The 13,068-nt window shown below is 46.0% G+C and overlaps 7 protein-coding genes across 7 annotated transcripts; 6 read left to right on the top strand and 1 right to left on the bottom strand.

The window, feature by feature from the left end:
- Positions 1-132: 132 nt before the first annotated feature.
- Positions 133-306, top strand: V1513DRAFT_425683 (uncharacterized protein; the record flags this gene model as incomplete). The annotated part of the gene is made up of 1 exon (XM_066896134.1): positions 133-306. One exon carries the CDS (start codon positions 133-135, stop codon positions 304-306), a length of 174 nt encoding a protein of 57 aa, XP_066753137.1.
- A 518-nt stretch (positions 307-824) lies between these two features.
- Positions 825-1,780, top strand: V1513DRAFT_446173 (Shr3 amino acid permease chaperone). Its single transcript, XM_066898223.1, has 2 exons — positions 825-929; positions 986-1,780. Exons 1-2 carry the CDS (start codon positions 884-886, stop codon positions 1,528-1,530), a joined length of 591 nt encoding a protein of 196 aa, XP_066753136.1. The 5' UTR covers positions 825-883; the 3' UTR covers positions 1,531-1,780.
- On the bottom strand, positions 1,531-4,285 carry V1513DRAFT_446172 (protein-tyrosine phosphatase-like protein). The gene is made up of 2 exons (XM_066898222.1): positions 3,666-4,285; positions 1,531-3,607 (listed from the first exon to the last, which is right to left on the bottom strand). The coding sequence occupies exons 1-2, from the start codon at positions 3,955-3,957 to the stop codon at positions 1,629-1,631; spliced, it is 2,271 nt and encodes a 756-aa protein (XP_066753135.1). The 5' UTR covers positions 3,958-4,285; the 3' UTR covers positions 1,531-1,628.
- A 445-nt stretch (positions 4,286-4,730) lies between these two features.
- V1513DRAFT_86946 (Yippee/Mis18) lies at positions 4,731-5,578 on the top strand. The gene is made up of 3 exons (XM_066900628.1): positions 4,731-5,100; positions 5,197-5,240; positions 5,288-5,578. Exons 1-3 carry the CDS (start codon positions 5,002-5,004, stop codon positions 5,475-5,477), a joined length of 333 nt encoding a protein of 110 aa, XP_066753134.1. The 5' UTR covers positions 4,731-5,001; the 3' UTR covers positions 5,478-5,578.
- Positions 5,579-6,827: 1,249 nt separating this feature from the next.
- On the top strand, positions 6,828-9,432 carry V1513DRAFT_446160 (SPOC like C-terminal domain-containing protein). The gene is made up of 6 exons (XM_066898221.1): positions 6,828-6,874; positions 6,936-7,110; positions 7,186-7,489; positions 7,542-8,516; positions 8,570-9,030; positions 9,082-9,432. The coding sequence occupies exons 1-6, from the start codon at positions 6,860-6,862 to the stop codon at positions 9,345-9,347; spliced, it is 2,196 nt and encodes a 731-aa protein (XP_066753133.1). The 5' UTR covers positions 6,828-6,859; the 3' UTR covers positions 9,348-9,432.
- Positions 9,433-9,529: 97 nt separating this feature from the next.
- On the top strand, positions 9,530-11,049 carry V1513DRAFT_446158 (uncharacterized protein). The gene is made up of 4 exons (XM_066898220.1): positions 9,530-9,896; positions 9,974-10,499; positions 10,552-10,808; positions 10,867-11,049. The coding sequence occupies exons 1-4, from the start codon at positions 9,606-9,608 to the stop codon at positions 10,945-10,947; spliced, it is 1,155 nt and encodes a 384-aa protein (XP_066753132.1). The 5' UTR covers positions 9,530-9,605; the 3' UTR covers positions 10,948-11,049.
- Positions 11,050-11,276: 227 nt separating this feature from the next.
- On the top strand, positions 11,277-12,355 carry V1513DRAFT_446155 (40S ribosomal protein eS7). Its single transcript, XM_066898219.1, has 4 exons — positions 11,277-11,496; positions 11,633-11,715; positions 11,819-12,046; positions 12,124-12,355. The coding sequence occupies exons 1-4, from the start codon at positions 11,353-11,355 to the stop codon at positions 12,248-12,250; spliced, it is 582 nt and encodes a 193-aa protein (XP_066753131.1). The 5' UTR covers positions 11,277-11,352; the 3' UTR covers positions 12,251-12,355.
- The last annotated feature ends 713 nt before the right edge of the window (positions 12,356-13,068 follow it).

The raw sequence follows: 13,068 nt of genomic DNA, 5'->3' as shown, positions 1-13,068 counted from the left end.
AACTCGATTATGGCTACGAAGGTTCCGGATCCTTGATGAAATATTATCGTCGTGACGGAGGCTAAACCTCGACGTTGGATAAACTCGACGTTCATAGCTGACGGCTGTGTCAAGATTAAGCAGTGAACTGGCATGTCAGAGATCACTGATGGCGGTATCAGGTTTTTGCGACTGTACAGAGTTGAATGTGGTGTCGTGGTCTTGGCGACTGGGTACAAGAACACGCGCAAGACAGCCCGCAAGATCTTTGGCGACAAGGTTGCGGACCGCTGCAGAGACTTTGTGGGGACTGAACGAGGAGAATGAGTTGAACACCATGTGGGAGAGACAGCGGACATCATGGATGCTGGTTCCATGGCGCTAATTTATCGCATTGCCCGTTCTTCTCGAAGCGATTGGCATTGCATGCCTTGTGTTGAGAAGCAGGGACTGAAGGACCGAAATCGCGCTTAACTTTATATATTTACTGGTATAAAGTATTCCAAGGGTCGAATAAGCACATGTCGACAATGAATTTAGAGACATTCACTTTGGTAGTGTTTGAGAATTATTTCGGAATAGGCAGGGCAAACTCATACACTATTTCGCCAATATACACCAACACTGATAGTCTAATACGCGATTTGCCTGATTTATACTGCATCAACTTTAATCGTTGCTATTTAATCCTATGAATTATTACAGTAATTCAGTCACATGTGATATATCGCTCATTCCTTGTCATTTCGCCGCGTTATTTTGAAACGAATAGAAGCTCAACCATAGTCTAATAGGGTTAGGGCTTGTAATAGCCGCCCTGCATATGAGTGAAATAGCTGCAAGCTCTATAGGAGCTCCAGTGACATCGCCAATCTTCCATCTTTTGACGCAAAATAATTTCAAAATGCCGACATCGAGCCGAAGCTTTTCTACGTCACTTATCCTATGCTGTAAGTCAATGCGTACACTTACTATCAAGCTGAATACTAAACAACCTCAACCTCAGCCTCGTCGTTTCTCCTCGGGGTTCTCTTTGTCAACTGGACATACGATCACAAGACACTGTGGACGCCAAACCCAACCGCCGAAGTTTTCGCTCTAGCGAAACAGCATTACACGCTATTAGCGACAGAGCCAGTTATAATTCAGCACGTCTTCCATACGGTGGTCGGTCTCGGGTTGCTCGGCTTCGTTATTAAGCTTTACAAACCTTCCGAATCGAACAAGTTATTCGATGGCGGATCGCTCGTCCTATTCATGGCGGGACTTATTGTGTACCTCACGAACGTCCGACGAGGATTTTATAGTGTGTTAGATGGGGATTGGGGTGATGTTGATGAGCACACGGGGATTAATGTTATTGCTGCGAGTCAGGTTATTATTGCATTTACCTTGCTCGGAGTGTTGGGTTTACAGGTTGGCCAGTATTATGCTGAAGTCCAGGATGATCGGGAGCAGGCGGAGTTTGAGCGGGAGCAGCGGGAATTACGGCAGCGGCGACACCAGGAGGGGGATATGCGAACCGCCCCGGAGGGGAAGAAGGACAAGTAGGCGATGTAGTTCATATATGCAGGAACAAGACATTTACATTGAACACACAAAAATTTAGGATTACAAATACATAAAACCAAATGCATACTGGCGTCAGTTCACTGCGTCTCGGGTATGTATGCCTCATCGGAATTACCGCCATGGGTTAACGAGTAGCTGTCTAACGGATCTAACGACATTCCTGCCAGTTTCTCAATAGCTTCGTGTTCTCGTGTATCCTCGAGCTCCCTTTCACCAGTTGTGGTCGTAGACTGTGATGATCTAGAATAATCTGATGTAGGTAGAGATACGTCAGAGTCGGCAGTTGACAGAGTCGCCGAAAATGCAGATTTGTGTGAGGGGTGATAAATCAATGATGACTCTATTTCGCTGGCACGTGGCTGTTCCACGGCGTCGGCGTATGAGGATGAGAGATATGCTGAGGAAGATGCAATATATGGCGATGCCGCATTTGCCCACGCATTCGATGATGCAGCCATAGTTGATGCCCACGACGATAACGTCGAGCTGGCCACGTCACGAAGACTATCGTACGTGTGGCTCTGCGATGTGGGCATCAATCGTGGCTTTTGTTGCTGCGATTTTGGTTGTTGGTACTGTTGTAGTCGTCTCCGATTCTGGACTTCAGCTTGAGCGGTCGCTGTTGACCCAATTCCGTTCAGTGTGACCACACTCATTTCTTCCTCTGATCGTCCAAACACTTCATGCCACCATCGGATATTCTTCGGATCCGGGAATATGACCGCGTCAGCTCCACGGTCACCTTGGTCTAAATCCGGGAGATAGCGAGGATTTATGAATTCTTTCTTCCTCACCACAAAATAGTCCCACACACTCTGGGCACGCTGACTGACATTCGCGTCAGTTCTTTCCTTCTCGTTATTATACAAGAATGTCCCGTATTGGCAGGAATATAAATGATACAACATTCTCCGTAAAAATCTCTCCTGATATTCAAACCGATCAGGAAATTGCCGTAGCAGCTGATACACGCAGTCCAAGAATTGGTGAAATATAGGAGCCGTATACTTTAGCGATGCCCCATGCGACGATGAGCCACCGCCACCTCCAGCACTAGCCTTCTCTGCCGCTGATTTCGCCGCGGACATCACGTTGCTGAACGCTTGATGCGCCGTGGATTGGGACCCGGTGTTACCGCCCTTATCCGACGCCTGGACGAATGATTTTTCACTTGACAAATGTCCGCATCGTTCTGCGAATCGGTGTCCACAAGCCAGCCACTCTTTCTCAACGAGCATGATAAACCCGTCAATCGTCCGGAAGTAGGGGTCCAAAAAAATCTGTGCAAGAGACGATAACTGAGCTGTCCGATCCCATCCATCGGAGCAATGTACGAGAACATGCGAATGGTAGTAATGTATCCGCTTGCCCATCAACACTGCACCTTCCATCACGGTTGAGATGTGTTTCAACCAGCCTGATTTGTACAGTAACTCTCGATTCGGTGGTAATGGCGTGATATCACTGTCCTTTAGAGCCTCATACACTTTGTTAAGTGATTCTCGCATGACATGGATATTGTCAATTCCCAGATAGACTTTCCGCGCAAATCTGTAATTCTCCATATTTTCCGATCCCGCACCTAACGCTGTTTGTGCAATAGCATTGGTAGTCGGTCGTGCGTCGACAATGAGATTCTCTTGACTAGCGCCATACGTATTGGGAACTTTCGTTGTCGTGAAAATGGCGTGAATGAACCGCTCGTCTTGCGCAGATCTGTTTTGTTTCAAACCGACCAATGGTTGAGAACTTCGAGTGATCGTGCAGTGGTTGAGTGGATGAATGTAAGATAACATCGGAATTCGTGCTTTCGAACGATACCGACCAGCGTATGTGAGGACAGAATCCGGAACAGATGCTGGCACGACGAGGACTCGCGGATATGTAGGGCAGAACTGATAGTCCTCATTAATTGTGGTCACTCGCCAAGACTTAATCGTAGTGCCAACTCCCATTCGTTGAAATTCTTTAACTGGGTCGTAGATGTCCCAGGTATTAACCGTCCGCTCGGCTGACCCTGGATGATAATAGAATGCATACAAATGATCAACGCATGCTGCTTTTGTTAGTCACGCTTGCTTTTCCTTGCCAACTTCGTCGTCGCAGGTACTTACGAACGCAAGCGAGTGCCATCAACGTATCGAACACTGCCTTCGAGTCCCGCTCATTGTTGAAATTAAACGACAAAAACGCAAAATCGCGACAACGTATTCGCAAAGCAGAAAACCCTGTAAATGCACTAAACGGACGCCGTTCCACATACGCCATTATTGGGTAACACACCCACACTTCTTTGCTCGACACGGCGTTCTCTCGAAAGATGAGGTGGTGGGTCGTTAGGTGTAGTGTGCCGGGAGTGTGCACACCTCGACGCACCATTTCTACATCGTTGACCTGGTTGATCATGTTAACAACCCGTTGCAGAGGGAAATGTCAGCGGAGGAATGGAGCCAGAATATAGTTGCCTATATTGCTGGTCTAGGTGAGATTGCACGGAAATCAATGATCAAATGACCACGGGTAGCGAAGTAGGCAATTTCTCAACAGATGCCAATTGCACGCACAACCGTTCCAGATGGTCAGCCAAACCAGTCGTCCTCTAATTACGACCTGAGAATGGCACCGGCCAGTGTGGACTCGATTGGTGGTCGCTAGGGTGCAGACGTCTGTCTTGGTGCAGTTGCTCTAAGACAGCCTCGACGATAAGATCGCCAGACCGGGTAAACAGCTGTGCCGAGCACTCACCCGTTACCCAGTTTAGAGCAGCTCTAGTATTACCATAGCTAAGTGCTACACGCCTACACCCCACTCCTTCAAGTGTTCTCCATTGACTGATTTGTGAATCGAACATACCAGCGTAACTTTGATCTTGTCGAGATCATCCATGGCGCGGGCTGTTTGCAACGTGCACTCACCGAATTACACCGCCAACGACTCGCGTTGTGTGCTGAATCGCCGCGTGGGCGAGTGTGCTGTCGATGCTAATGCAAAAATCTCAAACTCTAGAACTAGAAATGCTATGCCCGTGTGTAGCATTTCAGCAAGTATCTAACAGAGGAGGAGATCATTAATCAAGGAGGGCACGTCGTGAATAGGAGTAGTATTTATTTTTATGTAAATTTATTAAGAGGTAATGGTTGTTGTCCCTGTCCGGCGTCTAATTTTGGTCAGAAGCTCGCCAGAGATCGCTGCGTCAGCAGTCCTGCAACACGCGGCACGAAAGTTGCGTCCCAAATGGCGCGCCACATGTCAGTTACGACGACAAGTGCGCATATCGTCCCCGAGAACCTGTTTGGTACGAGACACTCAGAATTTGAGCACATCTATAAGCGGGCCACTTCGCCCGCTCACTCCCAATCCGCCCTCATATTGCCGACTCGATTGCAGCATACATCCACTGCACCTACCCGACGCAGAATTGCTCCACGCGAGTGACTAGAAGTAAGCGCCATGGGACTCGCGTACAACATCTACTTGAACGACAGCCGTATCTACGGGTGCAAGGTCTGCAATACCCACCTGTCCAATTACACCGACATCATCTCCAGGGTGAGTGAATCCTCCCAACTCGCCGCTGCTTTTGGGAATGCTAATGCTATGCTTCCTTGCGGGTACCGAGTGGCGCTAACATTTCTTTTCCTCTAGCAATTCCGTGGGCAGCATGGAAAGGCATATCTATTTGACAAAGTGTTAGTACCTGTCTTGCTGTATATGGAATGGGCTAATTTGGCTGTAGCGTTAACGTCACAGAGGCTAAGCCAGAGAATCGGTCTATGACGACCGGAGAGCATACAGTCCGCGACATTCACTGCCGTCATTGTGGAACATGTGTTGGATGGAAATATGACCACGCGTATGAACAGTCCGAAAAGTACAAAGAGGGCAAATACATTCTTGAGGTCGAACTACTGGTCCATGTTAAGTGACCAATTTGGCCCCGTAATACTCTCATGCTAGTCCGCTAGAACCTATTTCGCTAGCATGACAGGTGCATTGGACGGATCGGCTGTGATCATGGTAATTATCTTCCTGCACGTCTTTTAATCCTTGACTACTGGATGGAGGCTTTGTTGCAAGTTTCCCGGCGTTCTATAGCGTTTCTTGTTGCTTGTCATTAAGTGTTTATATATGTTCTGTGATACTATTGGCGTTCTTGCGTTGTTCATAGCTTGTCATTTCATTGGTGTACATTGTTTCGTGTATTTAATGGTTTGTTCTTGTGTTACAGTTTTGCCAGTCAGTAGGCTCTCCGACTTAGGTGTTCATGGGGTTATGCGTGTATTGGAGTTCTTCGTCCCTTGGCTATGACAGGCGTTATAATTGTGAATATCGAGTTTTAATATTGCACTAGTTTATGGTGATGGATGGGGTCGACAATTACGGGTTCCATTGTATTTAGTTGCTTCTCTATTCCATTTTCAGTTTGCGGATATTGCGATAGTACTATGGTTTCTTGTCTTCATATGCATGCTTGACTTTGGCAGAGTGAGTATTGCAATGATTGAGCATGAACAATTATTCTATCGCTTATGTATGACGAGGTCGAGTTGAAGCGGCTGACCACTTGTCTTTCCGGTTTATCAGTTAGTTTAATACTTTCCGTTGATACACACTACAAGACGCATCTCTATTTTAGGTCGGATATTTAGGAGGACTCGTAGTTAAGTTGATGTAGCATGCAAATATTGTGATGTTGGCAGTGGCAGACAGAGCCAGACAGAGGGAAATCACAGGTGCGTTGTCAAGCCAGTCAGCATCTGCCCTGTCTGCACTCACGCTTAGGGCATAAAAGGAGTTTTATTAAGTCATATAGTTCAATTCAACCATAGGAAAGGCCATGCCATGAATATGCATCTATGAACATCGACTGGGGCCTAGACTGGTGATGCCAGATGCTGGGGCCGCATGCTGATGGCACTTTTGCAAGCAGGGAGGGCAAGTGGTCATCGTGAAACCTTAAATCTCGTATATGAACATTCATTGCCCAATCTGCGGAGCTCCATCGTTAGTTCCAGAACTATTTACTGAACTTTTTTTTGATCATCTATCTCCGACGACAGGCCAGATGTACCTGGCGCATCTCAGGCTCACCTGGTATTGTGTTATTGTGATAGCGAGACGAGAATCACCAATAAACTATGATTGGCACAGCTGCATCGGGTAAGGGCTTTTGTGCGTGCATACACTCGCCGGGCTCAGAACTACGCGGAATCCACGTGACTCGAGCCCAGGTAGTGTGACGTTACGCGCGTCTCGAACACAACAATCAACCTTCACCTTACTACGCCGTCACGCGTTGCAATTAACAATGGCGGAAAAGGAGGTAGTATATGCTGTCTATAATCCTCTTATCTGTGACGCTTTTTAGCTAACGTAATATTTAGGTGACGGTAATAGTAGTGGATCTAAGTCCATCTATGGCAGAAAGCCACATGGCTGCTGCAAAGGGTCAATCTGACATCGACATGTCAATGAAGTACGTTTATGACAAAGTTGGGAGTAAAGTACTCAGTGAGCGCAAGATTGATGTAGTTGGAATTGTTGGTGTTGGTACTGATGGTGAGTTCCATGAAGATTGTAGCTGTCGTCAGGTTATCAGCATTTATTAGGGGTAATATTGACTGACAACTACAGACACGTTAAATCGAATGTCGGAAGAGGACGCGTATAAGCACATCAGCATCCTCTACCAAATTCGGCAGTTTCTGTACCAAGATTATCAATTATTAACAAAAAAACTGGTTCCATCAATTAAATCACATGGCGATTTGATTTCGGGTCTCGTAGTCGCGATGGATGCAATTTCAGAGTATTGTCGACATCTCAAGTTTATTAAGAACATAGTCATTTTATCGAATTGCGCCACACCTCTGGATTTTGCTGGAATCGACGGGATTATTGACAAATTGGTTGAAATGAAAGTGAATTTATCGATATTGTAGGTACACACTAAGCGTTGTTAATTGCTGCTTTTGCTAACGTTGTTGTAGTACTGTCGGCGCAGACGAAGAGACAAGTACAGCAACACAACGCGCAAACCACAGTCTTCTTTCCGATTTCGTAGATCGTGTCGCGCGTCAGGACTTAAACGCCATTTTAGCCCCATACGCAGATGTTCTACGTGATCTCGAAATCCCACACGTTCGCAAAGTTCGCTCCACGAATTCGTACAACGGCACATTGACAATAGGTAATCCGAACCAGTTTAACGATAGCTTGAGTATTCCTGTGGAGCGATTTGCGTACGTGAAGGCCGCTACTAAGGTTAACTCTGTCTCGTACATTAAGCCGAAGGGAAACGCATCGAAGTCGCCTACTCGCCAAGCAACTACCACTTTAGGACGCAGGATCAAATATGAGATTACAGTGTCCAAGGAATCGGAAGATGGCAATACAGCAAAGGATGTTCAGGAAGTCGAGAAAGAGGATCTTAAAAAGGGCTATCGTTATGGCGCCTCGGTTGTCCCGCTGTCTGCTGATGAGGAGGAAAGTCTAAGATTCCTTACGACTGCCAGCTTAGATATAATTGGATTCGTGCCATATGACACCATCGGCCCATGGCAACTACTTACTGAAACAAATTTCATCATCGCGAAGAGAACAGACAAGAAGGCCACGCTCTGTTTATCGAGCTTAATTCACACTATGTTTGAGAACGAATTGTATGGAATCGCGCGATTTGTGATAAAGAATGATAGGCCGCCGATATTGATTCTCTTAATCCCTTTTATTACGGACGGCTTTGAAGCATTAGTCGAGACGCAATTACCTTTTGCGGAAGATGTCCGGTCATTTCGGTTTCCTTCTCTAGAGATTATTAGGACCGTTAAGGGCAAAATTCTGAAGGAGCACCATTATTTGCCGACGGAGGAAATGAAGAATAATATGAAGGACTTCATAAATGCTATGGATATTTCAAATCTAACTCCAGAGGGATTGCCTGCAGCTTTAGATGATCCAGACGGGCATGTTATTATGTATATTTCTTGTTTTTGACAGACTAACACTATTGCCGTAGACGTGAGTTTGCCGCTGTTGGTGAGATATTTGATCCTGTGATCGCGAATACGAGGCAAGCGATCATGTATCGGGCTCTACATCCAAATCAAGACCTGCCACCACCTTCGGATAGCTTATTACGAGACACGTATCCGCCCGAAGCCTTAGTGAAGCAAGCATCATCTATTGCGAATCGTCTAGTTGAGTCAGTTAATGTTAAGAAGATCGCAAAGTACAAGACGAATAAGCGACGGTATGCCGCAGAGGGCGAGGAAGAACTTAAGCAAGAGAGCATTCTTAACGTGGATGAGCTTATCGGTGGTAATGCTAATAAGAATGATGCTGAACGTCCCGCGTCCAAGAGACGAAAGGTAGACACGACTGAAGACGAGGAACGTGGGGAGTTTGATATCGAGGCTGAGATTGATAAGTGGCAGCGGATCGCGGCGGGTCCAGAGAGCGATGCCGCATTGCCGAGAAGTACGTACTATGGTGAGAAATTAATGTCAACGCAGATGCTAATGGAAACAGTATTCAAGCAAGCATGCGCAGATATCGACATGCTCCTCAACGGTGAGAATCCCGATTTAGCTGTGGTTATTAAAAAGGTCTCCATTTTACGATCATCTGCTGTTAAACTTGATGAACCTGGATGGTATAACAACTACATTGTGAAGCTTCAGGATGCTTTGGTAATGGGTGGTTTAGCGAATTCAGGTAGCAGCAAAATCTGGGAGGAATTGTCGATGAAGGGATTAGGTGAAATTCCAGTTAGTGAAGGATATTTGGAGGATTGATCTTGTTGGGCTGTAAATGCGTATGCTGTATTGTAAATTTGGGCATAAATTTTGTGTACAATAGCAATACAATAGTAATTGGGAGATGATTATGAATTCACTTAAGATAGCAAATACTCCGTGCCGTCGAACGCAAGCTGCGATGACCCTCGTCAAACTCCCAAACTTTCCGTCGGTTTCGACACCGCTTTATCGACAATCCTAAAGCAGCAACATTTGTGTCAACCTCATGTATATTCACTTATAGCGCAGTCAGCTATGCGGGGTCGAGGTAATTCTATCCTGTCGTCTCTGGACTTATTTTCTGTTTCAAAGCGTTGTCGTGCTACAGTTGCTCAAACGCGACTACTGGGACAGAGACGCCACGGTCCTCTCTCAACCTGTCGGCTATTCTCCTCCAGTACCCCGATAGGAGCTGAATTTATGCAAGTATTTAATCGAAAAGTTAAGGAGAAGCAAAGGGACAGAGCAGCTCTTGATCCCGAAACGAGCAGAACGGTGGATTACCTTCGGAACGAAGTCGCAAATCGGCTCGTGGAGCGACTGCTAGTACGTATTGTCTGCACATTCCATTCATGCGGCATATGGAAGATTCGAGGGAAACAATTAGTAACAATGCATAATAGTTGATTGCGCGACAACATGAAACGATGGTGGACGTCGGCGCTGGTGCAGGGAGCATAGAGCAGGCAATCTGCGGCCATCGTGAAGATCCCAATGACAACGGCGTTATGCAATCCCGAATAAACAAGATCATAATGACTGAAATGTCAGAAAAACTGCTCTATCGTGATTCTGATCTGGACCAATTTCCATTCAACAAAGATCTGGATATTACACGCGTTAAAGTAGATGAAGAAGTGCTCTACACGCCAGAATTGCTTAACGCGATCACTGGATCCCAGGCTACGCAGCCATTCAGCGACTATATGTTTGAGAACTCTGTCAATACGGTAATTAGCAATCTGTCAATACATTGGGTTAATGATCTTCCGGGATTGCTACGGAAAATTATATTCATGTTGGTGCCGGATGGACTATTTATTGCGAGCATGTTTGGAGGCGACTCGTTGTTTGAGTTGCGCACTTCTTTACAGATCGCAGAGATGGATTTGTTTGGTAGAATCGCTCCTCGTCTTTCTCCACTAGCAGGTTCGACTGTCCGTTTTTGGTTTCCAACTTGCATATTCTGACAGAGTAATAGACGTCAGAGATATGGGTGGCTTAATGCAACAAGCTGGCTACAATCTCATCACAATAGATGTCGACGATATTATAGTCTCATACCCGGACATGATGGCATTAATGCGAGATCTCCGGGACATGGGCGAGAGTAATGCAGTGCTAAACAGACCACACTATTTGCCACGAGAGCTTATCAATGCGGCTGAAATGACGTACCGGAAAATGCATGCCAATGACGATAATACTCTTCCTGCTACATTTAGAATTATTTACTTGGTATGTACATCCAGGTTTATTTTCTATGATTTAGCGCTGATCTTCACCGAAAATACAGATAGGATGGAAGCCGAGTCCGACACAGCCGAAGCCACTTGAACGGGGATCCGCAGATGTAAACTTAAAGGACGTTTTGTAAAATATAAGCGATAGACTTCACCTTTGGCAATTGGCATAGAGAAATTCGCACATTACATATATATATTTTATATTGGGAATAAATCACAACTCGTTACAAAAAGCTAGTCATCATTATGTGAACCTACTTAACCGTAGCTTAACCGTAGGTACTATCATCCCCATAATAATTAGGCCTAACCCGATATAAACTTCTGCCGAGACAAATTGTACAAGACCCTAATATTCCACATAGGGTTTCTGCAAAAGGCAGTCACTCACCACCGTCAATCTTATGACGGCTTGCGTGCAAGTCTACGCCTGCGGAGTGCGACACCAACCAAATTTGAAGCTCCATCCAACATCGAGAAACCCTGCTACAACCACAGGTACTGGTACTCTTGTTCAGTTCTACAGCACAGCGAAAATGTCGGCCACCAACAAGCTTACCAGCCCTGCGACTGCCAACGACCTTGAGCTCTCGATTGCTCAAGCCCTTTACGATCTCGAGACGTCCGTTGCGGATCTTAAAGTCGATTTGCGACCACTGCAGTTCTCTGCTGCTAAGGAGGTAGGGAGTTCTCAGTGTCCTATTTATTTTAACTAGCAATAAGAAGGAGGAATAAATTTGAATTGCACGAATTGACGACGTTGCAAAGTGGTGATCACATGCTGATAGACACAGAGGCTAATTAATGTGTTAATAGGTCGACGTCTCTGGTGGAAAGAAGGCCATCGCAATCTTCGTTCCCGTTCCCCTCCTCGCCTCTTTCCATAAGATCCAGCAGCGGTATGTGTAATTTAAAATATGATGATCATCTTCATTTGCACCAAAACAGATGCCATCTTTTGGTTGAACACAAGAGCTTATTGATACTGACTGTTGTTACTAGTCTCACACGTGAGCTGGAAAAGAAGTTCTCCGATCGCCATGTTGTTTTCATTGCTCAGCGACGCATCCTTCCTAAGCCTGGCCGTCGCTCAAGACAGAAGCAGAAGCGTCCCCGTTCCCGAACTTTGACCGCTGTCCACGACGCTTTGCTCGAGGACTTGGTTTTCCCCACAGAAATAGTTGGCAAGAGAATCCGATCACTCGTTGGTGGCGGCAAGCTCCATAAAGTGTATGTATAATTTGTTTGTTTTGGGGGAATAGTTGTACGGCCGTTGCAATTGGATGCTAATGTGTTCGGTGCCATAGTTTCCTCGACAACAAGGACTCCGCTGCGATTGACTACAAGCTCGAGTCTTTCCAGTCCGTCTACACCAAGCTTACCGGCAAGCAGGTCGTTTTCGAGTTCCCTGCTATTCAGGGTGAAGTTTATTAGATGGGTAGAATGGGTAAAAATGTGGGGGAAAAATGAGTAGCAGGTGCAATTGTTTTTGTCATGTATCATACTACGTTTAATTGAAATGAACGACTTCAAAGTAAAGTGCGTGCCCAAATGAATAACTCGGTTTTGTGGATTTGGCGGTTGCAGACGTAAAGGCCATCGGTGCCGGTGCACGACTGAAGTTGCAGATGGCATTGATTTCTCACATCGTTTGATTGATATCGTCTCACGGCTTGACTCTTATACTCCGCATGGCAGCTTATACTTTATTGGACTTCGCTGAACTTTGCGGAGGCCACTGATGAGTCAGGTGTAACTTATATGGTAACTCGACGTGTCGGAATTGTGCTGTGTCGTCAAGTACTCAAGTTTTCTCGCCGGAGAATTCTGTGTTCCAGGAAGGCAGTAATCAATAAGCAGGATCCATTGTGGCTATAATGGACATAGTAATTAATTTCAACGGGTATGAAGCGTTTACCTTGATTGATGGACGACGAACCTAGCTAGTCAGCAAGTTGACAGTTGAAAGGTCAAGCCTCTGGCGTGCTTATGCCGCATATGTCTAGTCTGGCTTGCCTTATCGGTTGACGGATAAGGACATTGGGTAAGGTTTACTTAAGTGGTGCATGAGAGTGCACCTGAGCACTATATGGAGTCATTTGATACGTATATGCCAGAACTCATGAAGCCGAGTAAGAACAACTCGAGGCCGGGTAATAGGTGCGCAGATATTCGCAGTGCCAGTTGCTGCGGCGGCGATTAGTGTCAGCCAGTTCACGTTTAGCATTTGGCAGCACTTGACATCTAAGCCT

The sequence above is a fragment of the Lipomyces chichibuensis genome (genome assembly GCF_038497645.1).
Source record: "Lipomyces chichibuensis strain CBS 12929 unplaced genomic scaffold V1513scaffold_19, whole genome shotgun sequence".
Classification (NCBI taxonomy): domain Eukaryota; kingdom Fungi; phylum Ascomycota; class Lipomycetes; order Lipomycetales; family Lipomycetaceae; genus Lipomyces; species Lipomyces chichibuensis.
The sequence above is the reverse complement of the archived record's forward strand: the minus strand, read 5'-3'. Positions and strand labels throughout refer to the sequence as shown.

Excerpts from the sequence above, each read along its gene's own strand:
- V1513DRAFT_446173 (XM_066898223.1), top strand. The coding sequence starts at position 884 with ATGCCGACATCGAGCCGAAGCTTTTCTACGTCACTTATCCTATGCT. Across the intron at positions 930-985 it reads TACGTCACTTATCCTATGCT|CCTCGTCGTTTCTCCTCGGG; the intron begins GTAAGTCAATGC and ends CCTCAACCTCAG.
- V1513DRAFT_446172 (XM_066898222.1), bottom strand. The coding sequence starts at position 3,957 with ATGATCAACCAGGTCAACGATGTAGAAATGGTGCGTCGAGGTGTGCAC. Across the intron at positions 3,608-3,665 it reads GATGGCACTCGCTTGCGTTC|CATGCGTTGATCATTTGTAT; the intron begins GTAAGTACCTGC and ends TAACAAAAGCAG.
- V1513DRAFT_86946 (XM_066900628.1), top strand. The coding sequence starts at position 5,002 with ATGGGACTCGCGTACAACATCTACTTGAACGACAGCCGTATCTACGGG. Across the intron at positions 5,101-5,196 it reads ACACCGACATCATCTCCAGG|CAATTCCGTGGGCAGCATGG; the intron begins GTGAGTGAATCC and ends CTTTTCCTCTAG. Across the intron at positions 5,241-5,287 it reads GCATATCTATTTGACAAAGT|CGTTAACGTCACAGAGGCTA; the intron begins GTTAGTACCTGT and ends ATTTGGCTGTAG.
- V1513DRAFT_446160 (XM_066898221.1), top strand. Across the intron at positions 7,490-7,541 it reads AAAGTGAATTTATCGATATT|TACTGTCGGCGCAGACGAAG; the intron begins GTAGGTACACAC and ends ACGTTGTTGTAG. Across the intron at positions 9,031-9,081 it reads CGATGCCGCATTGCCGAGAA|TATTCAAGCAAGCATGCGCA; the intron begins GTACGTACTATG and ends TAATGGAAACAG.
- V1513DRAFT_446158 (XM_066898220.1), top strand. The coding sequence starts at position 9,606 with ATGCGGGGTCGAGGTAATTCTATCCTGTCGTCTCTGGACTTATTTTCT. Across the intron at positions 10,500-10,551 it reads TCGTCTTTCTCCACTAGCAG|ACGTCAGAGATATGGGTGGC; the intron begins GTTCGACTGTCC and ends ACAGAGTAATAG. Across the intron at positions 10,809-10,866 it reads CATTTAGAATTATTTACTTG|ATAGGATGGAAGCCGAGTCC; the intron begins GTATGTACATCC and ends CCGAAAATACAG.
- V1513DRAFT_446155 (XM_066898219.1), top strand. The coding sequence starts at position 11,353 with ATGTCGGCCACCAACAAGCTTACCAGCCCTGCGACTGCCAACGACCTT. Across the intron at positions 11,716-11,818 it reads TTCCATAAGATCCAGCAGCG|TCTCACACGTGAGCTGGAAA; the intron begins GTATGTGTAATT and ends TGTTGTTACTAG. Across the intron at positions 12,047-12,123 it reads GGCGGCAAGCTCCATAAAGT|TTTCCTCGACAACAAGGACT; the intron begins GTATGTATAATT and ends TCGGTGCCATAG.